This window comes from Dendrobates tinctorius, unplaced genomic scaffold (genome assembly GCF_039654945.1).
Source record: "Dendrobates tinctorius isolate UK_male_01 unplaced genomic scaffold, ASM3965494v1 ptg000094l, whole genome shotgun sequence".
NCBI lineage: Eukaryota > Metazoa > Chordata > Amphibia > Anura > Dendrobatidae > Dendrobates > Dendrobates tinctorius.
The window spans coordinates 52,585-78,907 of record NW_027361762.1 but is presented as its reverse complement, the minus strand read 5'-3'; the positions used below and the strand labels follow the sequence as shown (position 1 = coordinate 78,907).

General features: G+C 43.3%; 2 protein-coding genes across 6 annotated transcripts in view; one reads left to right on the top strand and one right to left on the bottom strand.

Annotated features, from left to right (window-relative positions):
- Positions 1-1,384: 1,384 nt before the first annotated feature.
- SNU13 (small nuclear ribonucleoprotein 13) lies at positions 1,385-4,670 on the top strand. The gene is made up of 3 exons (XM_073586639.1): positions 1,385-1,541; positions 1,614-1,734; positions 3,845-4,670. The coding sequence occupies exons 1-3, from the start codon at positions 1,539-1,541 to the stop codon at positions 4,105-4,107; spliced, it is 387 nt and encodes a 128-aa protein (XP_073442740.1). The 5' UTR covers positions 1,385-1,538; the 3' UTR covers positions 4,108-4,670.
- Positions 4,671-10,194: 5,524 nt separating this feature from the next.
- XRCC6 (X-ray repair cross complementing 6) overlaps positions 10,195-26,323 on the bottom strand; it is a 62,346-nt gene continuing 46,217 nt past the window's right edge. For all 5 annotated transcript variants that reach the window (XM_073586636.1, XM_073586633.1, XM_073586635.1 and 2 more), the window contains 5 exons: positions 19,030-19,191; positions 16,850-16,979; positions 13,603-13,703; positions 11,611-11,724; positions 10,195-10,596 (listed from right to left, as the gene is read on the bottom strand). In XM_073586636.1, coding sequence (XP_073442737.1) covers positions 10,394-10,596; positions 11,611-11,724; positions 13,603-13,703; positions 16,850-16,979; positions 19,030-19,191 — 710 coding nt within the window. In that variant the 3' untranslated portion in view covers positions 10,195-10,393. The remainder of the gene's footprint in view (positions 10,597-11,610; positions 11,725-13,602; positions 13,704-16,849; positions 16,980-19,029; positions 19,192-26,323) is intronic.

Genomic DNA, 26,323 nt, shown 5'->3' with positions numbered 1-26,323 from the left:
GGGTATCTTCACACTGGAGCTCTGCTCCCCTATAGCCTTCCTAGTCACACAGGCTGTGCTTCATCTAGCCAGCAGGCTATACAGTCTCTCAGCAGCAGTCCCGTCTCCGGGTTACCTTGCATGCTGCTTTACACTGCAAACGTTCCTTCCCTCTCCCTGGGAACGGTCAGGCACACATCACCATTAGTCACAGCGTCCACACGTGCTGTTAGTGAGGCACTCCTTCCAAACTGGACCAATCAGGTCCCAGCATTCACCCCCATGTGACCAGACCTCAGGTACCTTATATGGTCCATAACCACACCCACAGGTGATCACATGACTATGACCTCACCCAAGGTCCTATTGCACACAGCCCCACACAGGCTTCCCTGACACATTGTAACGGAATGTACTACTCAGCAGTACCTCTGCTGATCATTATGATCTTTCAGTATCCTACACCTATCAGGGTAATGGAAATGCTTATACGGCTGTCCTGGGACACCCACACAGCGCCCCCTAGCGGACACAGCGGTCACTGCACCACAATATATATATTTTATACATGTCATAGAGACACATTAATATATATATTACAAATTCATACAGTTCATCATAGCAGAATAGCCGCAGAAACATTTGCCGGCTTTTGTATAATTATTCTCCTGCCCGACATGAAATGACACATGGTTTACATATAGTTAACCATTTCATTTCATGTTTTTTTTATGTCTATCACTATTAATTAGATGAGGGTTTGTGGGTAAAATTTTGGACTTGTAGGGGTTAATTTAAGGGGTTAATTCGTTGTATGAAATTGCAGGGACTCCTGCTGACGTCACTGAGGCGCGCCGTCAAAAGTGCGCAGCGCAGGTCAAAGCGCAACTAGCGCACGGCCTGCGCACGATCGGCGCACCCTATGCTAAAGATAGGGTGCGCCGATCGCAGGCGCCGCTGTCCGCTAGGAGGCGGCGCTACAAGGAAGGGGCGGGCACGCCGGGCAGAGAGCCGGATCGGGGGCGGAGCTACCCCCGGCCGTGCGCGCGTTGAAAATGCGCTAGTGTGAAACCGGCCTTACAGGTGCGTTACTGAAACTCCTGGTCCTAGAGAGTGACACCAGGCTCCCCAGCTCTACAGCCATGCGGGGGGCAACACGGGAAGCTTTTTTTTTTCCTCACTTCCGCTGACGGCAATTAAACCAGATCTCCACCTGAGGTCGCTGTGAAAACTACAGCCACGTCCCGTACATTCTGTAACGCAGCATTTATGCTCTATGCACGCCTCCACTTCAGAGAGGACTAGCGCTGTGATGTATCACGTCCCGCAGAGCGCAGGGAACTGTATGACGTCAGACCAGAGGCTGCCCACATAATCTCGGAAGCCCCGCCCCACCTGACGTCAGACAGACTGACCCGAGACCACGTGGGTGGTTTGTAGAAAGCCCCGCCCTTTCCGTTTGACTGGCCGGAAGTTAGGAACACGTTGTGAACGCTGCGTGTTCTCAGTTTTCCTCCGTGAAGCTTCGAGCCGAGGGGAGACCGTACCCGAGAGTAGCCATGGTAAGAGCCGCCGCTGGCACGTGTGGCGTGGAGCCGCGCCCTGTTCTTATTCCTATCCATGTTTTCTTGCAGACTGATTGTGAGGTGAACCCTAAGGCCTACCCACTGGCGGATGCCCAGCTGACCAAGACCATCCTGGACCTGGTGCAGCAGGGCTCCAACTACAAGCAGCTCCGCAAAGGGGCTAACGAAGGTAAGCGCTGGGGGGCCGGGCCTTGCTGCGGAGACCCGTTACTGCTTCCTATGGGGGCCGTTTCTCACACGTGCTAGATTACAAACTGCTTAGTAAGCAGAAAAGTAAAGGGATTTGATTTTTTTTTTTTTTCAATGTCTATAAATGGATTTGTCATGAACTAGTGATTCTACCCAGCCTGCTAAAGCCTTACAAGGTCACAATTCCCCAAAAAATAGCTCTCCCGCTATATCCCGGCCCTCATGCCAGGGACTGTGGGGCCGTCGCTGTCCCTGCCTCTCATGCTAAGCATCACTGATTTGTGTTTTGCAAAACTTTATAAAGCCAGAGAGAAATGTGAACAAATCCTTGTTTGTAAATGGTTATGTGGCTTGGCTTAAAGGAAGCTGTCATGAGATGCGGCTGCCGCCTTTCAGGCCTGATATTCAGTATTCTATAATGCTGTATATCTGCCCCCAACGAGACCTGCAAGACAAGAAAAAGAACTGCTTATTATATACTCCCATCGGGTCCGAGACGTGTCAATGCTTTGGATCCTGCACCTCCCATATTTTTCCCCTCGCTGTCCTCCTTGCTTCATGTGCATCCCACACAGGCTCCCCAGCATTGCGCTCCTGCACAGGTGTACTGTTTTGCGCTGAGTAAGGCAGAGCAAAGTACTGCAGTGCGCAGGGGCCGGGATTGGTCAAAGAGCCCCATTGCCCTGCAGTACTTTGCTCTGTCCTCGAAAGGGCAGAAAAGTACATCTCAACAGGAGCACAGTGCTGTGGCGACTGGATGATGGTGATGGAAGAAGGGAGGCACCGGACCAAGAACATTAACACCCCTTCGACCACACTGCCCCACAGATGAGTATGATAAAAGTTTTTTCTTACAGGTCAGGTTGGGGGCAGATATATAAAGCATTATAGAATACTGTATATCAGGCCTGAAAGGTGGTGGCTTTGCTTCATATTGGCCAAACCTGGTACTAAGTTCCCTTTAAATGGGCTGCCCAGTCTTACTGTGACCATCTGCAGTCTTGTGAATCCTCACATTGTGTGCACTGCAAGGATTTTCTAGTGGTGGCAGCAAGACCAAGTGATCATGTGACCACAAGTATACGATCTGCATACTCCTTGCCACATTCCTACTAGTCATGCATGGCTTTGCTCAATTCACTTGTGTTGAATGAGGCCACACACATCTAGTTGGAATGTTGCTGGGAGTATACAGATAGCATACTTAGTCTTGCTGTAGATACCAGAGAATCCTTTCAGTATGCAATGTGAACATTCACTAGTCAGCAGTCACTAAGGCTAGGTTTAGATTTGCATTCAGGAGGGCTGCAGATGCCTGCCTACTTCCTCCTTTCTTCTGCCCTGAACCTCCGCCTACTTCTGTATGATTCCTGCGTACCTAGCCTTAACATTGGGTACGCAGGGACATGCGTTGTATGCGAATGTGTCCGCATGCAGCGATTTGACGTGTGCGGCGACCGCACGCAAGCGCAATATGCTTACCAGCTGCCATCTGCTCTTCTCAGCACTGCTCTGATCCTAGTTCTGCCATCTTGTGATCAGATTTTGACTAACTAGAAGTCAGATAACGGTCACAAGCTCTCAATGTAAGTATATGGGAACGTCTGAGTCTCAGACTTATATTGAAAGTGACTGCCAGTTCACTTAGAGGACACTGTGTTGTCTAGTCACAGCTGCGCTCACATGATATAGGACCAGAGCAGCATACATTAAAAATGGTGGCAACGAAAAACATTTTTTTTTTCAATTTCTTCTTTTAAACTGTCCATAGACCCAACCAGCCACATCCATGCTGCCCGAATCCACCCTAAGCTTTATGGCAACGGGAAAGGTTGCTGGAAAAAAATGTAAAGGCTCAGTCTATTTTAATGTATAGAAATTTCATGGGAGTGAAAATATAGCAAAGCTGCAACTACTGGGTCCAGCATAACGCCTCATAGATTCTGACATGCTTTGGACAGACTAATCTTGTCTGATTTGCTTTATACAAACTGAAAATTGTGCTCTATTACCTCCTTTAGCACTTCTACTGTCCATGCAGCTAATGTGATCGTCTTAAATGCATTACTATGGTGCTCTTCTATTCACAGCCACAAAGACCTTAAACAGAGGCATTGCGGAGTTCATTGCTATGGCAGCTGATGCAGAACCTCTGGAGATCATCCTTCATCTTCCTCTTCTGTGTGAAGACAAGAATGTCCCTTATGTCTTTGTTCGATCCAAGCAGGCTTTAGGGAGAGCCTGTGGGGTTTCCAGACCAGTTATTGCTTGTGCAGTCACCATCAAGGAAGGCTCTCAACTGAAGCCCCAGATCCAGTCTGTTCAGCAAGCCATTGAGAGACTACTGGTGTGAATCACACTTTGAATTTATGGCAGAATTCTAGACTTCAATTTCATGCTCTAATGTTCATTTTATTAATGTAACAGTGTTAAAGGGTATATCTGGGACTTGGCGCTCAGGAACATTTTGTTTTTCACGAACAGGCAGATAGTTAGTACCTACCTGTTTTGCCTGCCACAGAGCGCTCCTGTTGATCAGAAAGAATGGATTTGAAATCCTGCCCTGTCAACAGAGCGGGGCAGAAAGGAATCTGCTGCTGTCTACGTGATGTCAGTAGAGGCAGTTGAATCGTTCGGTGCCAGCAAAGAGTGGCACTGGACACACAACAGGTAGGTAGCAACTACCTACCTGTTTGTGCTTAGGCACATTTTTTTTGTTTTGTTTCACAGTTCTGAATATACCCCTTTAATGACCTAATTGGAATTCTTCATTTGTGTCTTCAGATTGAACCATAATCCTACAAAGTGTACCTGTGTTAATAAATTCTTCAGTTTCAAGAATATTTAACCAGAAACATTCTGCCATATTTTATTTTCTGTATATTGTATTTTTTAATTAAAAACTTACAAGGTGAACTGTTTATTCAAAGGAACAGAAAGTGTAACAATGATTTGTTACATCAGTTATCTGCACAGATGCAGGGGAGTATGTAATAAATGGATTGAAAAAAAATCTAGATCCATCAAGCTCAACTTTTTTCCACCAACTGTACATTTTGTCACTAATTTAACTAATACACTGTTTTAGATTATGGTTTGTTTTCCCTCTTCTAAAAAAAAAAAAAAAAAAGGCACCTGGCTAGATTTGTGGAGACCACAGTGCTCGGGCTGGCTAACGTGTGAGAATGTACTTTGTGGGAGAACTTGGCACATGATGTGCTCTCATCCCACAGATGGGAGGGCAGTGGCAACCTCACTGTCCCCGCTGCTGTCTATGCAGCAGTTCCAGCGTCTCCTATGTGATGTATGTGCTTTATAAAACTTATCACACAAAATTGACTGCTCCTCAGACTGTTGCAAACCTGGAGCAGATGTGAGAAGCAACATACTCATCATCAAAGCTGCACCAAATAGAAGCAGCTACCACATTAGGGGTGAGATTAAGAATTTGACCAAATAGATTAGGAAAATTTTGTGCAGCCCCTGAATGATGGTAGAAATTTCCAAATGGCTCTTAGCAGTAAAAAAAAAGTTCCCCAGCTGTAGATGAATGTGTAGTACAGTACAAGTGCTTCATGGGTTTTGCACTTCAGCTTCTAGTGATCATTAGAGTTTCAGTAACAGTAGAAGTCCATAAAACTTATTTTCAGGGTTTGAATATAAAAACAAACTTGGCGTATGCTAGTCTAAACTGATCTGTAAGCCAGATTAACATATCGTAGGCAACTCCTCCATCCACCTGCTATGGGTACGAGCACACTGAACCGTCACGTCTTCAGTTTTACACTTTCGACTGGTCCACATAGCTTAGCATGCTCCTGTGAATTTGGCATAAGCCTGATATTAGTCCATTAGACAGTACTTAGATAGGTCAAAATAAATATCTCAGAAGAGGTAATTAGACATATCCATTTGCTGGACCAAATAAGATGAACATTTGGAAAATTGCAGAAATGAGTAATTGAAAACAGAAAAAAGGCCATGAATCATATCAAAATAACTATTAAAAAACCCTTTATTGCATACATGGATTGGAAAGAGGGTGGCACTGAGGAGACAGGAGCAATACACAGGGTAAAATTAGAAAAATATAAAGAGTATATAGGTAGTCTGAACGTCAGGCCCTCAGACCATCCTCATGGAGTTGGTTTCTAACCGTTTGTGCAGACACATGCACATTTGTGGCCTCTGGAGGTGATTTTGTAGGGCTCTGGCAGTGCTCCTCCTGTTCCTTGCACAAAGGCTGAGGTAGCGGTCCTGCTGCTTGGTTATTGCCCTCCTACGGCCCCCTCCACGTCTCCTGGTAGCGCCTCTGGACATTACATTGACAGACAGCAAACCTTGCCACAGCTCGCAGAGTCTGTCTCATGCCACCACAAGTGTGAAAGCACAACCAACATTCAAGTGACCAAAACATCAGCCAGAAAGCATTGCTACTGACATGTGGTCTGTTGTCCCCACCTGCAGAACCACTCTCTTTATTGAGGGTGTCTTGATAATTGCCAATGATTTCCATCTGTTGTTTATTCCATTTGCACAACAGCATGTGAAATTGATTGTCAATCAGTGTTGCTTCCTAAGAGGATAGTTTGATTTCATAGAAGTTTGATTTACTTGGAGTTATATTCTGTTGTTTAAGTGTCCCTTTATTTTTTTGAGTAGTGTAATATAGTATAACTGCTGGACACCACGAGAACAAAACACTATATATAAGAACGCACACTGATGGCAATGATCTGTAGTGTAGTAAGGTGACATATACACGGAGGAGACGGGAGAATACACATAAGGTAACATTTGAACAAGATAAAATGAGTATATATACAGCATAACAATTATTTTACATCACACAGGCAGGACACGGAGAACAAAACACTATATAAAATAATGCACACTAACAGCAATGATTTGTAGTGTATTAAGATGAAAGGCCTGCACAAGAAAGGAAAACCACACAGTACATATAATGTCTCCGGGTAGAAATAACGTCATTGTGAGGCGTATCACCATTGTCATATGTAGTAATAGTGCAAGGAAAGGGCTGCATGTAAGGCCTGTTTCACACATCAGTTTTTTGGCATCCGCCTGCATCCGTCAAAGTGTGAAAAAACGGATCCGCTTCCGTTTTGCCGCAAACTGATGCAAACGGATCTGTTTTTTTTGACAGATCCGCAGTAACCGCTAATGGAAGTCTATGGGACAAAAGAAACGGATCCTCAAAAAAAAATGGCGGATCCGTTTTTTAATGGAAAACGACGGATTTTGACGGATTTTAAAAAACGGAAGTGTGATCCAGGCCTAAGTACTATGCAGCTCTATAACATACCAGTGTATGTACAATGAAGAGGCATTACAACTCAATCGTTACATGCACAATACCTGTGTAGGCCAGAGGATAGGTGTGGTGCCCACCCCGACGTGCGTTTCGGCGTGAGCCTTCTGGGGGTGGTGTCAGACTGGGGGGGGCCTTTATAACCCTGATGGTGTTTACCCTTTATTCCACTCTGTATATTGTTCACACCTTGTATATGTCACCTTAATACACTACAGATCAGTGCCGTCAGTGTGCGTTATATGTGTATTGCACCTGTCTCCTCCGTGCCACCCTCTTTTCAAACCATGTATGCAATAAAGGGTTTTTTAATAGTTATTTTCATATGATTCATGGCCTTTTTTTGCTCGGTTTTCAATTACTGATTTCTGCAACTTTCCAAATGGTCATCTTATTTGGTCCAGCAGATGGATATGTCCAATTACCTCTCCTGAGATATTTATTTTGACCTATCCAAGTACTGTCTAATGGACTAATATCAGGTTTATGCCAAATTCACAGGAGCGTGCTAAGCTATGTGGACCAGTCAAGTGTGTAAAACGGAAGACGTGACTGTTCAGTGTGCTCGTACCCATAGCAGGTGGATGGAGGGGCTGCCTACGATATGTTAATCTGGCCTACAGATCAGTTTAGACTAGCATACGCCAACTTTGTTTTTCTATGCAGACCCTGAAAATAAGTTTTATGGACTTCTACTGTTACCGAAACTCCAATGATCACTAGAAGCTGAATTGCAAAACCCATGAAGCACTTGTACTGTATTACACATTCATCTACAGCTGGGGAACTTTTTTTTTGGTATGATTCATGAGCATTTTTGTTTGGGTTTCCAGTATTAGTTTCGGATATTAATCCATGCAGATTTGGCCTATGCTCCGTTTGTTTTTTGCAGTAAAAGAAAATCTGCATATACTTTGAGTGTTAGCAGAAAAATACGCATGTTTTTTCACATTCAGATACAGAAGCTATTAAATCAATTTTTATCCTCTAAATATATTGCACTTATATTATACAACACTGTGTAATTACAATTGCTCATTTTGCCCTTTGACCCAGATAATCCTCTTCTTTTCCATTAGGTCTATGACATCTCGTGATAAAAACCTAAGACGAGCTGAATCCTTCTAAGCTCTATGTAGAAACCGGAGGTCAATTTTCCTGTTATGAATCACTGCAAAAGTCCCTGGCAGGAGGAGGAGGGTGCAGTTTCCATACAGAGAAAAGATGAATTAATTGGGTAGAAAGGCAAAATGATCAATTTTAACTACACAGTGCTATATGATTATTGCAATATATTATGAGGAAATAAACTTTGAGGGAGGAGGAGTGTCTTTTTAAATGGGTGAAAACCGCTCAAAAGTTTGACATCCTGAAGATTTGAAAGAAAACACTTTGAAGGTTCAAATCCGCAAGGAAAAAATAAGGAGCATCAGTTTTCCGAAGTCTCATTCACTTTGCTGGTACTGTTAAAAGCTGTTTTTCTGTGGTGGAAAAGTTCATCACTAACCTGTCAGTCAGTCTGAAAGTCTACTTGTTTTTCAGCAGCATTGAATGCTTGCCGTTTGGAAGCTGCCCCATGAGCTACATACCCAACCAAAAACCTTTTACAGTTCTACTGCGCTGTATGTTAATCCTGTCGGTCTGGTCTGAGAGCCATCCATTCTGCTGCTTGCCATCCTCCTCTTTTTATTGCAGTGGTTGACAACTCCTGACCTGCATCACCCACATAGCTGGAGAAATCCCACGCCTGCGCAAAGAAATTGCCCACTTGTGCCTGCGCTCTCTGCTCTACTGCATCACTGCGCATGCACTGGCATACATCTTTCTGGCTCATGTACTGGAACTGTCACCATTGCTGTGTGCATGCGCACTGATGTTTTCGGCTCTGCCCGCAGTAGGGTAGAGTACACTGCGCCAGCATGAGATGGAGAATTGTTTGCCCAGGCGCGGAGCCGGTGATTTGTTTGCGCAGGCGTAGGATCTTTAAAAGGTTTTACAGGGGAGTGAGGGGGTTGGATAAACATTTATAGACTGCAGCACAGGTGCTGAGTAAGGTGATACTACAAACTTATGAAGAGAAAAAAATCCTCTAACTGTACGTGTTAGTGCATGTACAACAAAAGGTATCAAACCCGCCATCATCAATACATCTTTAAGAATAGGCGACTCCCTGAAATAATGTTGAACCTACAAGAGAACCTGGAGTCTCAATTGCCCCAAAAGGTATAAACACAAACAAAAACGTCCAATATCTTGTGAAAATATCTTTTTATTATTAGAATATACATAGTGGTACAAACATGATAAAAAATGAGTGTATTATCCTAGGTGGTAAGACACATAAGAAGTGCATCAGGAACTTTCATATAGCACACATTAATAATGTTAGTACAAAAAGGTAGGTTGTGCAAAAATTGTAAACAGTAAATAGGCCAACCATCCTAACTCCTCTAAAAGGCTGTTAGTAATGCGTATAAAATCCAATATAATCAGCCAAAAAGTCCACATAAATTCCTCAGCAATCATAAAATGCCAGGGGAGACTGAAGGAATGGTATCCCTATATAGTCACTGACCAAAACACACACTACCTGAGATATTAAAATTTCTAAAGTACTATAGTGCAAAAAAAGTCCTTACCCATGTGGGGTCCTGATGCTCCTCACTATAACACGACGCGTTTCACCCAATAGGGCTTCCTCGGGGGGCTGTGTGATATAGGACGTTTTTGTTTGTGTTTATACCTTTTGGGGCAATTGAGACTCCAGGTTCTCTTGTAGGTTCAACAGTGTTAGTGCATGTTCAGTTTTTTACCAGAATTTTTTTTTACTGAAAAGTCCAAATAAAAGTAATTTTTTTGTGCTTTTTGAAAAGTCCAAATAAAAGTTTTCTGCTTCTAAAACAGTCAGTATCAAAAACTAGAGCTTTTTTTGTGGAAGAATCTATAAGAATTACATGCTGCTTTTCCATCATTAACTCATGGGGAAAAACCAGCACCATGTACACCACAGGCAGACATGTTTTTACCAATGAAATAATGACCTGTGCAGGAATCTCGGTAACAACGAAACAGCAGAAAATCGGAAAGTAACGTGACATGCCACCCGGCTGTTTACAAAAATGAAAAACTTTATTCCAGCTTTGTAAGTAAGAATTTACATGTGATCATAGACTGGATTTTTCTGCTTTTGATGCGCAGTATTATAAAGGCTTCTATCATTAGCAGATAATATTAGTAACAAAACAGTGGAATGTCAGAGAAAATCATGTTTAGATCTACACTTTTTCCCATTCTGGGGAGTAAATATTCATTTTTTACTAAAGTAATCAACAAGTGCATCCACAAGCTCCTGCTTCTTCCCGCCCTTTAGCCCATAATTACGACAAGCTTCCTTCAAAACCGGCACGGTCAGTTTTCCCAACGTTCCCTTCTCCACATAAGCTCTTAGATCGGCTTCAGAAATGGAGGTTTCTGTCTTCGCCTTCTTCCCAGCCTGGCCGCTGTCATCTCCTACAAAAAGGCAAAAGCAAGTCTTGAAAGGGAAACGGTCAGGTCCGGATTCCTCGAAGAACAAGCTGGCAGTTGCGGAGGTGCCAGTCAGGGCAGGTTCACACGAGCGTATAAAAAAATTATTCAGAGTTTCATCCAGAAAAGTGGGATGATTTTTTCTCAGTTGTCATCCTTGTACAATCCGTTTTTACTCATATACGGTTTCCTATATTACAGAATTGTAATGAATACTGAAAAACAGGACGCTGTATTGTGGCTCCATATGGCATCTAAATTTTTTTTTACGCTGCTCTATACATGAATGGGTGAAAAATTTAGTTTATGCTGCCATTTTTTTCCCCACACAGATTCCGTCAGAAAAATAAAATCTCTCATCTGCACTGCCCTAATGAATAACATTGGTCCGAATGCAGTTGGTTTTTTTTTCACAGACAGCAATCAGACTGAAAACATGGTCGTGTGAACGAGTCCTACGGAGAAATAACATAGAATGTGCTAGGAATACAGCAGTCTCCAATTGAGGACTCTTTGTAATGAGGCAAGATAACAAATACTGATTGATACTTTGGTCTTCCCGAGCCTTGATCTCACTGGCACAGAATGCAGAAGAGTTGGGATAGCATCGGGGCTGCTGGCAAACTCAGCGGAGCGGTGTGCTCTTCTCTGGCCGTCTCCACCAAACCTCATCGCTCCACTTAGTTTTGCCAGCAGTCGTTATTCCATCTTAGGAATCACCGGTTTCCCTCTTCATTCTGAGACCTGCTCAAAGCAATGGAGAATCCTCACAATGGGCAGTGCACACGATGTGAAAACGTGTAAGTCTGTAGACACAGAGTGATTGCAGACTTGTAACTTAAGGACGGACAACCCCTTTAAGATTAGTAGGGTCCTGGTGCCTGAATCCTCACAAATCCTATGTATATGACAACCGTAGCTGCAATACCCTATAAAGAGATTCCTGCTTGTAGCATTTAATACAAAATTAATATTATTGCCAAATGCTTCTTCTCTTACCCTGTTTCCGTTTTCCAGCTTTGCCCTCTGGGTTATACCCGGGTGGATACACCAGTTCTTTAAATTCTTCTGCCAGGGAACCCAATCGATTATCTATCATCTCGGTCTTTGGTACTAGAATTGAAAAAAGAAAAACCACAAACATGTGTAGGTAATAGTGACAAACCCCACACAAATCTCCCCCCCCTCCACTACCACTGTCCACTTAGTGTCCCCTGTTTTATTCTTAGTTACAATCAATGTAATCTTTCATTATGGGAGTATGCAGCCAACACTTGTACTATTCAGAGAAGAAGTCACTCCGTCCAATCAACCTTCTTCCTGCCAGAAATGCAATAGTTTCAGACTGCGCGAGTCAGCAAGTGATTTACAATACAATCAAATGGTTTGGTTTCATTTTACCGACACAGCCTGCCATCTTGAAATGGCGATTGTTCTTCTTCCTTATCACTTTACAGTTTTAAAGAGTGTTGTCTCTTCCTTAAAAGTTCATTTGAAAAACACCTAGAATGCTACAAAATAATAATGTAACCTAACCATTCCTCCACTGCTTTAGTCACCTGGAAGGGCATGTGACCACTGCAGCCAAACACTGCCCATCCCTTTAAAGCCTGACACACACACAAGATGGCTGTTAGCTAAACAATGTTTTGTATGAATCTTTAGCTGGCAGCCATCTCGACCAGCTCTCTCATACACAGGCGTGCTTATTCAGCCAAGTGCTCTTTATAAGAGAGCTGCTACCAGGCATCACATCTCAGAGAGAAAAGGATCAGCAGTCTAAAAGCAGACATGCTGGATCCTTATTTCCCTTGACAGCTGTTTGGGGCCCCGTACACATCAAACAGTTGGCAGAACCGTAATTATTGGTCAACACCATCTTGGGTTCCAGAAAGATGTAAAACGATGTAGAAACAGAACCTGAACATCCCCGGGAATGGTCCTCTGGAGCCTTCATTGGAACAACATGTTTAGTAGTTGCTGATGCCAATGGCCAGAGGGTTATTTCCGGTGTTTCAGAACAGGCTGTCAGTAACAATGGGCCTCGGTCCGTATCTATGCAAGGAATTCACCACATAATTTCTGCAGCATATTATCCAGCTACCAGCTGAATGATATATAGCAGGGAAAACGATCATCTTGCCTAAAAAAATTGCTAACATTTTTTTTTTCTATCAAAATGCATATAACTCTGCTCAAAATCAATTGTCTGCACATCGGTTTCTGGGCTGTACTTTATGTTTTAGGATTAGATTTCATTGGAACAGTTCTAAAACAAACTTTACAACAAATAAACAAATCTGCTAAATGGAGAATGTGGTTTTGCACCCCACAGTACTTTCTCAAGAGGACCACAGTAAATAGTGTGCGAAACATGCGTCGGGGTACAGTCATCTATTGTGAAGTTTGGGTAACTAAAAGTCATTATATGGATCATGCTTAACGTTATATAGTAACATGTATAATGTGCACAATTGCACTTTAACCCCTTCATTAACTTGTCATTCAAAAGTTAGTTGACTGTACCCCAACGCACGTTTTGCACACTATTTACTGTGATCCCCTTGAGAAAGTACTATAGAGTGCGAAACCACATTCTCCATTGAGCAGATCTGTTTATTTGTTGTAAAGTTTGTTTTAGAACTGTTCCAATGAAATCTAATCCTAAAACAAAGTACAGCACAGAAACAGATGTTCAGACAGTTGATTTTGAGCAGAATTATATGCATTTTGAAAGAAAAAAATAGCAATTTTTTGAGCCAAGATGAACGTCCAAACCAACAAAATGTAAGTTTATTCAATTACTAATTTGCGCCAGCTTGATTATGATATATACATATATCATGTATGTACATGACACTGCAGCAACATGGGTTACTAGGAAGCCTCCTTTAATGGTTTTGCATTATAAAAGGACAGACAAACATTCTTAACAGGTTTCTAGTCCATTATAATAATAGACAAAAAGGAGTAAAGACCACACTATCTTACATGTTAGATCTTCAATGGGTTCAGGCTCCATCAAGTCAAGGGCGAGGGCTTCCAGGTTTCTAAAGTGTTGTTGTAGTACGGGGTTCTCAAATGAGTCACTCCTAGGACCATAAGAACAGGATGGGTTAATGAGAACCACTAGGGATTTCCAGTTCTTTTTAAAAAAGGGACTTAAATATTTAATGGAAAATATTAAAATACATTCTGTATGCCTCCCCTCAGAGAAAAAGAAACATTTTAATCTTCCAAGCTTCACTGTGATAGTTTACAGTACTGGAGATCAGAGGAATCTTATAAAAAAATAGTTAATGTGGGGGGTTTGCATTGATGCAACTAGACATTGCTATATCTATCTGTCAGCAGGAATTCACCCCTTAAACTATATGCACATGTACGAGAGTCCAGCAATACCTTTACATGGCCAGTCCCTTAGACTGCTACTGAGAAATTAGGTATTGAATTGATATGCAAATGAGGCAGAATCTGTAGCCTCTGTCACTCCAGCTCTATTCCCCACTCAGCACTGCCTTCTGCTTGTGTGACAGCTCCTTAGCCTGAAGTCACACAGCACAGAGGCAGTCTGTCAAGAAGGAGGCGGTGCTGAGAGGGATAGAGCTGGAGTGACAGAGGCTTCAGATTCTGCCTCATTTGCATATAATTTAAAACGCTGATTTCTCAGTAATTAAGGAACGGACTGGCTATGTAAAGGCATTGCTGGACTTGTCTTTGAAAGCGCTACATGCACATATAAGTCTGGGGGTGAAAGCCACTTCCACTATGTAGATACAGTTACATGGGCCTGACATTGTCTTTTCCGTTCCATCTGTACATAAACTTTAGAAATGGAGACAAAGTGACATCGCTCTGGCCATGGGGGCACGTTACTAAAATTACTGAATCAGGAACAGTGCTTTAAATTATTTTGGCTGATCCAGTTTAAATGTGTACCTCAAAGCTTACAGCACGCTGATACAGGTCATCCACTAAGGTTATGGTAGTCTGTTTACAGGGAATCCATCCCAAAATCCACATGAACACCCACTTCAGATAGCCTCTTTATTGAATTCATTGGTTTATTCACACAAAACAGTCCTCCCTCACTATATGGCAGGATGAAACTGTAGAAGCAGGAGCTGCGCTGAAACACGTTCATTTAAAGGGAACCTGTCACCAGTTTCTGCCGATATAAGTTACAATCATGGCCTTTCAGGGCTGATGCACACCATTTTATAATATTTATAATTATACATATATTTTATTATATTTGTACATATCATTAGAATTTTATTTTTATTATTATTTAATTTATAATATCTATAATATTTATCTGCCCCAACCTGACCTGTAAGAGAAGAAAATTACCTTTTATTATACTTACCTGCGGGGTGGTCCGGTCCAAGGGGTGTCGCTCTTCTTGGTCCGGTGCCGCCCATCTTCTTATGATCGCCGCCCTCTTGCTTGCTTTGTGTGGATGACGCGACCCTGCATCATCCACACAGGCTCCCCAGAATCGCACTCCTGTGCAGGGGTACTTCTCTGCCATGACTGGGGCAGAGCAAAGAACTGCAGTGTGCAGGCGTCGGGATAGGTCAAAGAGCCCCGGCACCTGCGCACTGCAGTTCTTCACTCAGCCCTCAACAGGTCAGAGAAGTACACCTGCGCAGGAGCGCGATTCCAGGGAGTCTGTGTGGATGATGCAGAATCGCGTCATCCACACAAAGCAAGCAAGAGGGCAGCGATCATAAGAAGATGGGAAACACCAGACCAAGACAAGCAACACCCCTCGGACCGCACCACCCCGCAGGTGACTATAAGGCTAGTTTCACATTAGCGTTTTTTTGCGCAGCGCATCGGGAGCATAAAAAACGCAAAGAAAAACGCAAAACAAACGCGCTTTTTTTAACGTCATGCGCACGCTGATGCGTCAAAAAAACGCAGCGTTGCTTGCGTTTTACATGCGTTTTTGCATGCGTTTGCGTTTTTTTAAAGCACATGCGTTTTTAGGTGTGTCATTTTTTCCATTGTCTAGAGAACATTCTAGACTTGTTTAACTCAAAAACGCATGCGCAAAAAAACGCAATCGTGCGCAAGACCATGTGCAGGCATGCGTTCCCATAGACTTCAATGTGTTGTTTTTGAGCATTCCGTGTGCAAGCGTGCGCATGCGTTTTTTTGCCGAGACAGGGCGCACCAAAAAATGCAACATGTTGCGTCTGGCGCGCCTGGCACGAAAGACAAAAAAACGCATGCGCACGAAAACGCAAGTGTGCGCAAGACCATGCGCACGTCATGTTTAAACATAGGTGCACGGGTGCGCACGATGTGCTGCGCACAAAAGCGCAAATGTGAAACCAGCCTAATAAAAGTTATTTTTCTTCTCTTCCAGGTCAGGTTGGGGGCAGATATACAGCATTATAGGATGCTGTATATAAGACCTAAAAGGCAGAGGCTGTAACTTATATTGGCCTAACCTGCTGACAGGTTCCCTTTAATATTTTCAATAAAATGACTCTTATTGAGCTATCCTGATGGCGGAGTACCTTCATGAGGATCTAAGCTGCGCCTGCCATACTGAAGGAGGTCCATTTTTGCTTGAATATTTCACTATTGATCTTCCCCGGACGGAGCAGCAGCCTTTCACTTACTGGGAAGGTTTGCACGCCCAGACGAGGCCTTCATAGGGTCTACGTTTGCACATCTCTACCAGATGAGTATTTCTAACAGACTCCCTGAACGATTACCGTAGATTAAACCCGTTTTCTTCAGTTTATTACATTACGGATCTCCTTATCTTTTCACCTTTTTTTTTTTTTTTTTTTTTTGTTGTTTCTTGGTACTAGAGGATTTCAATGGAAACTCCACATTGCTTTTCATACAGAGATTTTTTTCAATAAGGCCTTGAAAACCTTACTGAGGAAATAAAAAGGTGTGACATCAGATTTTTCAACGGAATGGCTTGTGAAGTCTATTCCAATCTTAATCTGATCAAATCAAAGGGAAAAAAATGCACGGATGTCTAACATGGATTTCCTTTGAAAACCTCTGAGGAGGAAAAATCCATAGTGAACACATCCCAATAATGTTATGGTACTGTCCCATGGTGCATGAGCCCAGAGAGGAGAAGTTTCTGGGCAGATGCCTTCAGACTTGTGTGCCCATTCATCCCATTGGTGGGAGAGGTCTTCAACCACACAAAGGAGCCACACGATAGGAACCTACCCATGTAACATACATCACCCCCACATACCTGTAGTTAAATCTCAGCTTGTGGACAATTTCTTTCATCTTATCCACTTGTTCTTCGCTAGCAGGAATGATCTCATGGTTATTAATTGTACGAATGTCGTCAGCAAATGGGATGAAAATTAGATTGAAACCTAAATCCAAAAGCCAAGCAGAAATATTAGTGTTATAATCTTGAAATTTAAACAATGACACTCTGGTACAGCAACATGCTCAGATTAGTGGGGTTCGGCCGCCATATACTTAGGAGATCCAATCAGAGTCCATTGCTGGAGACCAGACTAGTCTGGGGGATTCCAGCGCTCTCAGAGGACTGACAGGTCTCTCCCTATGTGCATGACCTCAAGAGACCTGTCAATCACCCCCAGCAGTTCTGGAGACCCCCAGTGATGCCGAGAACTGCAGCATAATCAGCCCCCACCCCATTCATGCTCTATGCCACAAGTATCACGAAACAATCACTGACCTCAGGGAGACCAGTCAAAGAAAACACTGCGGCAGCCGGCAAAGGCGCTCAATCAGTGAAATCCTAGGTACATTGCTCCCTGGGAAATACGAATATGCAAATAAAGTCCGCGGAGCCTCGTTTAAGAGTCTCAAACACGGGACTAGCCAGATCTTCCTCCAGGGAAGGACCGAGCCAAGGAGTGGCTCCTTTCGGAAACCACCATTACCACCATATTAAGTGGCTCTTTAAGTCAATATCCAGCTCTTTACGAGTTTACAGATATGACAAGGGAAATACTAAGGCCAGGTATCCATCCACAGACAGCTGTTTCAGGGTGTTGCCCTTCATCAGTGTGGAGTAGGATTCTGGCTAGGTGGGAGCAATGCCTAGTAGACCAACATCACGAAACAATCACTGACCTCAGGGAGACCAGCCAAAGAAAACACTGCGGCAGCCGGCAAAGGTGCTCAATCAGTGAAATCCTAGGTGAATTGCTCCCTGGGAAATACAAATATGCAAATAAAGTCCGTGGAGCCTCATTTAAAAGTCTCAAACACAGGACTAGCCAGATCTGGCTAGTCCCGTGTTTGAGACTCTTAAATCCACGGACTTTATTTGCATATTTCTATGCCACAAGTAGTGGAGAGCTGAAGTCAGACAATGAATGGAGGGATAGCTTGCTATTTTGATAATAACCTTTTAATTGCCTCCAATTTGCTCACTTATTTTATGTGCAGTCATGTCCTTTATGTTTGTACCTAGTCACAGTCTCTGGACGCAGGACTTTCAAGGGTTACAGAACAATCTGCAGTGTAAACTCAAGTGTTTCTCCTCCACAGTTGGCAAGAAGGGAGATTTATTGCTATGTAGTAAATTCAGGCTGTGCCAACAAATAGTAGAAGCAGGTCCCCGCAATCTTACCACAGGAACATAACTGGTACACAGTTGTCCTGAATTTATGGTGGGAAAGGCACGAAAGGTGCAAGCACTTGTGGACTTGACCTGGCCGCTCTCTTCACGGATGTTTTCAGCATTCAGGCACCCGACTCCTCACAACGTTTCAACTCACTGGAAAAGGAGCCGGCTCTTATCTTTACTCCCATGTGCCTATTACATATTTCTACATGTTGTGCACCAGGGAGCAGAATTCCAGGGGAGGAGGAGAGGCGGTATAATGACACAGTACTTGGCAGTTGCGGAAATAATTTGTTTGTCTTATGCATAGTAATATGCATGAAACTTCTAAAAGTATACAACAGCCTACAGAGGCGTCAATGATGCCTGCACTGTCACCGTGTAGTTGGCCATCTCTGACAGTCCCATAGACAATGAATGGAGGGGAGATGTGCAGGCTTGATCTCCGCTCTATTCAGGTAGAGCTCTTTAGAGTCCCATTCTATAAATCGGCAGGGATCCCAGTAGGTCCCACAGACTGCAAGCTCTCCGGTCTACAAAATGGAGCTTGATGGACGAGCATGTGACTGATGGACAGGTCTAGCCAACTGCCCCTCCATCATCGTGAGCGCTGCATGGATCCAACACGCGGGCAACGCTTCACAAAGCAGAAGATCTGTGCTGAACCTGCAATACACTTATACTAGTAAGTGCCACATACAGTGGACACCCCCGGGAATGTTTGCATTGGACATGATGCAATAACCCACTTTTATAGCACATTAACAATCATTCTATTTTCGTCTCCTGAGGTAAATAATATAAATCTTTAATGCTCTCACCAGGAGGTTTCAGTGGCACATTTTCATCGTCCAGCTTCTCTTCCTGTGGGACCAATGCGACAAAACGAGGTGGTGTATTTCTGCGGGGGGTGTACCTGCAAATGGCCATGACCTGTCGCTTCAGGCATTTAATGAGCAGGGCCTGAAATAACGTGCTGCTTCCTGAAGAGAAAGAATTCATGTGCCGGTCAGTACACAACCATCACAGGCGTTTCGTCTACTCACTTCATCAGTTCTGAGAAGATGATTTGAAAGTTGGAATTACTTAAAAGAAGAAATACAGCAAAATGGCCGGGACAACAATGTGCTGTGAGAAACGCAGGAAACAGGGCATTAATGGTCAGCGGCCAGCAAAAACCATGACATTTTCTAATGTGATTATTGGCCACATCATCAGGTATTTTGGCTTCATTCACCTCTACGGACAGGTTTTATCATTTATACTATTATATGTAACACTGTGTATAATACGGCTGGATTTTTTTTAGGCTTCATTTGTAGAATACCACCATGACCAATTTCCTGGGAGGACCAAAATATTGGTGGTTTCTTCAAGTATTCTGGCAACAATACATTGGATTGAAGAAAAATACAAGTTCTGGCTGGACTAATGACTGAGATATCAGTAAAGAAATCTGTTACACAAGTTTTCGATTTTGACTCTTGAAGGTTACAAGGTGGGAATCCTTCCCTTTTCCCGTGCTCTTCCAGCCTGGAGTGCAGACCATAATTTATTAAGGTTATGGAGGGTATATGCTTGATAATATAGTTTAGAGATCAGAGCAGCCTTGGCAGCTATTCAACCTGTGTGCAAGGAAGAGAGAAGAAGCTGCAAGTACAAGAGGAGCCGGCAGTCCTGCACAAACTGGGACCGAGACAACCCAATTACTGCCATTTGAAGATTTAGTATAAGTCTACAGTACAAACAAGTGAATTGGGAATAAAAAAAAACACAAATGTCCTCCACGACTTGGAGATGATCTTAGAGCAGTGTGAACCTTCCATTTTTCACAGTATGGAAGCTTTAAAAAGGAACCTCTGAAGTGATCAATGCTGCTGGAACCACGAGCTGCATGGATCAGATCCTGGCTGTATGACTGCAGACAAGTATGTCTTTCATTGAAACCCTAGGGTATTTCAGAAAAAATATACTTTAAAAAATCCCATCGGGGACGAAAGCTAGACAAGACAAGTCCGGCTCTCCACAGCGCCGCTCCAGGTGATTGACCAGTCGCTTCCTGTTCATGCACGCTGAGAGACCTGCCAATTACCAGAGCTGGGTAGAGCTGTCTGGGTGCGGTACCTGACGGATCTTCAAAGTCTATTTTCTAATGGGTTCCTCTATACAAGCGGACAGAAGGTCATAATGGCTCTACAGGGGCACTCTGATGTCTGGCTAAAATCAGGAGCTAGAGTAAGAGAGTAAAATCAGTGACCGGGTCATGGCTTCATCTAGCATTGCATGTATATGTTGAGTATACGCGTACCCTGGGACAATGTCACCGGTAATGGAGCAACTTTCGGTAAGAACTCCTCAAAATTTATATAAAGCATACATGCAAAACATCGTTATCTTGAAATTCACTTTTAATATAAAAGATACTAGAAATGGCTGAAGAAACTGTAGCATCCATCAACTAATTTGCGGACAAATTGCTGTCAATTTAGCTTTAACCCCTTTCCTACAATGGATGTAATATTCCGTCCATGTGACCCTGGACCTAATTCCCATGAAAGGAATATTACGTCATAGCAAATCAGCGGCGCCCACTTGGTGAGCGCCGCTGATCGCGGCCGGGTGTCAGCTGATTATCACAGCTGACACCCGGCACAATGTGTCGGGGGCGGTCACGGACCGCCCCCGACACATTAACTCCTTGCACTCCGCGATCAAACACGATCGCGGTGTACTGGGGGTTAAAGGGAAGCATCGGCAGGGAGGGGGCTCCCTCCGTGCTTCCCTGAGCCCCCACAGCAGCGCAATGTGCAGCGCTGCTGCGGGGGGCTCCATCCCTGTAGGTCCCTGGATCCAAGATGGCGACGGGGGCCTTCGGGGGCCTGTAGGGAGCTGGCTTTCTCAGTGCCTGCAAAGCGCAGGCACGAGGAAGCCTTGTGCAGTGCCTGTGACAGATCGCTGATCTGTCACAGTGATCTGTGATGTCACAGATCAGCGATCTGTCACAGGACAGTGATGTCCCACCTGGAACAATGTAATAAAGTTAAAAAAAAAAAAGTGTAAAAATAATTTTAACCCCTTAAGCCCCAAGGGTGGTTTGCACGTTAATGACCGGGCCATTTTTTACAATTCTGACCACTGTCCCTTTATGAGGTAATAACTCTGAAACGCTTCCATGGATCCCGGTGATTCTGACATTGTTTTCTCGTGACATATTGTACTTCATGTTAGTGGTAAAATTTCATTCAAATAACTTGCGTTTATTTGTGAAAAAAAACGGAAATTTGGCGAAAATTTCACAATTTTCCAACTTTGAATTTTTATGCCCTTAAATCACAGAGATACGGCACACAAAAAACTTGATAAGTAACATTTCCCACATGTTTACTTTACATCAGCACAATTTTGGAACCAAACTTTTTTTTTTGTTAGGAAGTTATAAGGGTTAAAATTTGACCAGCGATTTCTCATTTTTGCAACACCATTTTATTTTTACGGACCACATCACATTTGAAGCCACTTTGAGGAGTCTATATGATAGAAATACCCATAAGTGACACAATTCTAAAAACTGCACCCCTTAAGGTGCTCAAAACCACATTCAAAAAGTTTATTAACCCTTTAGGTGCGTCACAGGAATTTTTTGAATATTTTAAAAAAAAATGAACATTTAACTTTTTTTCACAAAAAAAATACTTCAGGTTCAATTTTTTTTATTTTACCAAGGGTAACAGGAGAAATTGGACTGCAAAATTTATTGTGCGATTTGTCCTGAGTACGCTGATACCTGATATGTGGGGGGAACCACTGTTTCAGCGCATGGCAGAGCTCAGAAGGGAAGGAGCGCCGTTTGACTTTTTCAATGCAAAATTGGCTGGAATTCTGATCGGACGCCATGTCACGTTTGGAGAGCCCCTGATGTACCTAAACAGTGGAAACCCCCCACAAGTGACCCATTTTGGAAACTAGACCCCCCAAGGAACTTATCTAGATATGTGGTGAGAACTTTGAACTCACAAGGGCTTCACAGAAGTTTATAACGTACAGCGGTACAATTAAAAAATCATATTTTTTCCACAAAAATGATCTTTTCACCCCCAATTTTTATTTTCCCAAGGGTAACAGGACCTAAAAGTTATTGTGCAATTTGTCCTGAGTACGCTGATACCCCACATGTGGACGTAAACCACTATTTGGGCGCATGGCAGAGCTTGGAAGGGAAGCAGCGCCATTTGACGTTTTTGGCTGGAATGGAGATCGGACACCATGTCGCGATTGGAAAACCCCTAATGTACCAAAACAGTGGAAACGCCCCACAAATGACACCATTTTTGAAACTAGACCCCCCAAGGAACTTATCTAGATGCGTGGTGAGAGCTTTGAACCCCCAAGGGCTTCACAGAAGTTTATAACATACAGCCGTACAATTAAAAAATTCATATTTTTTCCACAAAAATGATCTTTTCACCCTCAATTCTTATTTTTCCAAGGGTAACTGTGATACTTATGTGATATGAATGATGTATGATTGATATTAGAAAAGGTATCCAGATGGTAGGTAGGTGATCACGGGTCTTATTATTCCTTTTCAAAAGTATTCAGTACAACATTACCAGAGACTGGGGATTTGACCGCTGAATGACCTCTTTGAGTACATGATGAGAACATGCATAAGGAATGTGAAAAACAACCATACAGCGCTTGCGTAACACGAGCAGAGCACGAGTTGGAATGTTCACTGCGCAGCTGTACAGCTTGTGTAAACATTACTTGTAGAAGTTGTAGTGCGCAGGACTAGATTCATATCTAGGAACAGTTTGTATATAACCGAGGGAATTTCCACTGGCGAGTAGGGACGTTCCAGGAGACTTATGGAGGCATATCTTCTGTGATGGAGTTTTACGGGATATTTTCTCCTCGCCAATCGAGTCCCCCGATAGAGGAGTAATGCTACAATATCCGGTAATATATTGATGCTTACTTTCTCTATGAATAGATGATGTATTGATCATGTAATGTTAGACTGGTGCTGCTAAAATTCATGTGCAAATTTATATGTTGATTCATTAATATCTCTGATTTTAATAGAATAAAATATTATTGTTTTACTGAGCACAGACTTCTTGTCTCTTGCCTAATTAGTATATTAGTGAGCGCTACGTATGTAAGGACCATAAGTCCATCATATTGACTCGGTAAGACAGTAACAGGACCCTAAAAGTTATTGTGCAATTTGTCCTGAGTACACTGATACCCCATATGTGGGGGTAGACCACTATTTCAGCGCATGGCAGAGCTCGGAAGGGAAGCAGCGCCATTTGACGTTTTTGGCTGGAATTGAGATCGGACACCATGTTGCGTTTGGAGAGCCCCTGATGTACCAAAACAGTGGAAACCCCCCACAAGTGACCCCATTTTGGAAACTAGACCCCCTAAGGAACTTATCTAGTTGTGTGGTGAGCACTTTGAACCCCCCAGTGCTTCACAGAAGTTTATAACGACCGGGCGTGAAAATAAAAAAATCGTATTTTTTCCACAAACATGATCTTTTAGTCCCCATTTTTTTTTATTTTCCCAAAGGTAACAGGAGAAATTGGACCCCAAAAGATGTTGTCCAATTTGTCCTGAGTACGCTGACACTCCATATGTGGGAGAAAACTACTGTATGGGCACACGTCGGGGCTCGAAAGGGAAGTAGTGACGTCTTGGAATGCAGACTTTGATGGAATGGTCTGCGGGTGTCATGTTGCCTTTGGAGAGCCCCTGATGTACCTAAACTATTGAAACTCCCCACAAGTGACCCCATTTTGAAAACTAGACCCCCCACGGAACTTATCTAGATGTGTGGTGAGCACTTTGAACCCCCAAGTACTTCACAGAAGTTTATAACGCCCGGGCGTGAAAATAAAAAGATCATTTTTTTTCCACAAAAATGATATTTTTGCCCCCAATTTTTTACTTTCCTAAGGGTAACAGGAGAAATTGGACCCCAAAAGTTGTTTTGCAATTTGTCCTGAGTAGGCTGATACCCCATATGTGGGGGTAAAACACTGTTTGGGCGCATGGCAGAGCTTGGAAGGGAAGGACCACCATTTGACTTTTTCAACTCAGAATTGGCTGGAATTGAGATCAGACACCATGTTGCATTTGGAGAGCACCTGATGTGCCCAAACAGTGGAAACCCCCCAATTACAACTCCAACCCTAACCCCAACACACTCCTAACCCTAATCTCAGCCCTAACCCTAGCCCTAACCCTAATGGGAAAATGGAAATAAATACATTTTCTTTACATTTTATTATTTTTCCCTAAACTAAGGGGGTGATAACGGGGGGTTTGCTTTACTATTTATGGCGGTTTTTATGTTTGGCAGCTGTCGCACGCTAAAAGACGCTTTTTATTGTAAAAATAGTTTTTGCATCACCACATATTGAGAGCTATAATTTTTCCTTATTTTGACCCACCGAGTCATGTGAGGTCTTATTTTTTGCGGGACGAGTTGACATTTTTATTGGTACCATTTTCGGGCACATGACATTTTTTGATCGCTTTTTATTCCGATTTTTGGGACGCAGAATGAACAAAAACCAGCCTTTCATGAATTTCTTTTGGGGGGGTGCGTTTATACCGTTCCTCGTGCGGTAAAATTGATAAAGCGGTTTTATTCTTCGGGTCAGTACGGTTACAGCGATACCTCATTTAGGTCGTTTTTTTAAGTTTTGTCGGTTTTATGCAATGAAAACTATTTTATATAAAAAATAATTATTTTTGCATCGCTTTATTCTGCGAGCTATAACTTTTTTATTTTTTTGCTGATGATGCTTTATGGCGGCTCATTTTTTGCGGGATAAGATGACGTTTTCAGCGGTACCATGGATATTTATATGCGTCTTTTTGATCGCGCGTTATTGCACTTTTGGGGTCCAATTTCTCCTGTTACCCTTGGTAAAATAAAAAAAATTGAACCTTAAGTATTTTTTTTGTGAAAAAAAGTTAAATGTTCATTTTTTTTTAAATATTAAAAAAAAAACAAAACAGGATTTTTGGGTTGCTTACCGTAAAATCTGTTTCTCGGAGCCTTCATTGGGGGACACAGAGACCATGGGTGTATGCTGCTGCCACTAGGAGGCTGACACTATGCACAAAAAAAGGTTAGCTCCTCCTCCGCAGTATACACCCCACCAACCGGCAGGAATTTCCTCAGTTAGTGAGAAAGCAGTAGGAGAAGTAACAGAATAGATTGAAACAGGGCAACTCAACTGTACATAACCAACCAATGAAGGCTCAGAGAAACAGATTTTACGGTAAGCAACCCAAAGATCCTGTTTCCTCTATAGCTTCATTGGGGGACACAGAGACCATGGGACGTCCCAAAGCAGTCCCTGGGGAGGGAAAACAAACTTCCATCAGGCCAGCGGACTCACCACCGCTGCCTTCAGGATCCTTCTACCTAGGCTGGCATCCGCCGAAGCGTAGGTGTGGACCTTGTGAAATTCTACAAACGTGTGAACAGATGACCAGGTTGCAGCTTTGCAAAGTTGCAGCGCGGAAGCTCTGTGGCGCACCGCCCAGGAGGCACCCACTGCCCGGGTAGAGTGAGCTCTAATTCCAGGAGGGGCCACTCGATGCTTGATCCGGTAGGCCTCCAAAATTGCCGATCTAATCCAGCGAGCAATAGTAGCTTTGGAGGCCGGCTGACCTTTCCGCGCCCCATCTGGAATGATGAAAAGAGAGTCTGACTTCCTCAAAGGAGTCGTTCTAGCTAGGTAGACCTTCATCGCCCTGACCAAGTCCAGTTTGTTCAAGGAGCGCTCCCGAGGATGAGTTGGACCCGGACAAAAGGACGGGAGAACAATATCCTCATTCAGGTGGAAAGTGGACACCACTTTAGGAAGGAAAGAGGGTGGAGGCCGCAGAACTAACTTGTCCTGGTGGAGTACCAGAAAAGGAGAGCGGCAAGAAAGAGCCGCCAATTCCGACACGCGCCGGATGGAGGTGACGGATACTAGGAAGGCTACTTTCCATGAAAGGAGAGATAGGGAAACTTCCCTGAGAGGTTCAAAGGGAGGACCTTGCAGAACCTCGAGAACCAGATTAAGATCCAATGGATGTACGGGC

What these genes read in the sequence shown, in the direction of transcription:
- SNU13 (XM_073586639.1), top strand. An exon ending in CCGCAAAGGGGCTAACGAAG is followed by an intron (nt 1,735 to 3,844) that starts GTAAGCGCTGGG and finishes TTCTATTCACAG; the next exon opens with CCACAAAGACCTTAAACAGA.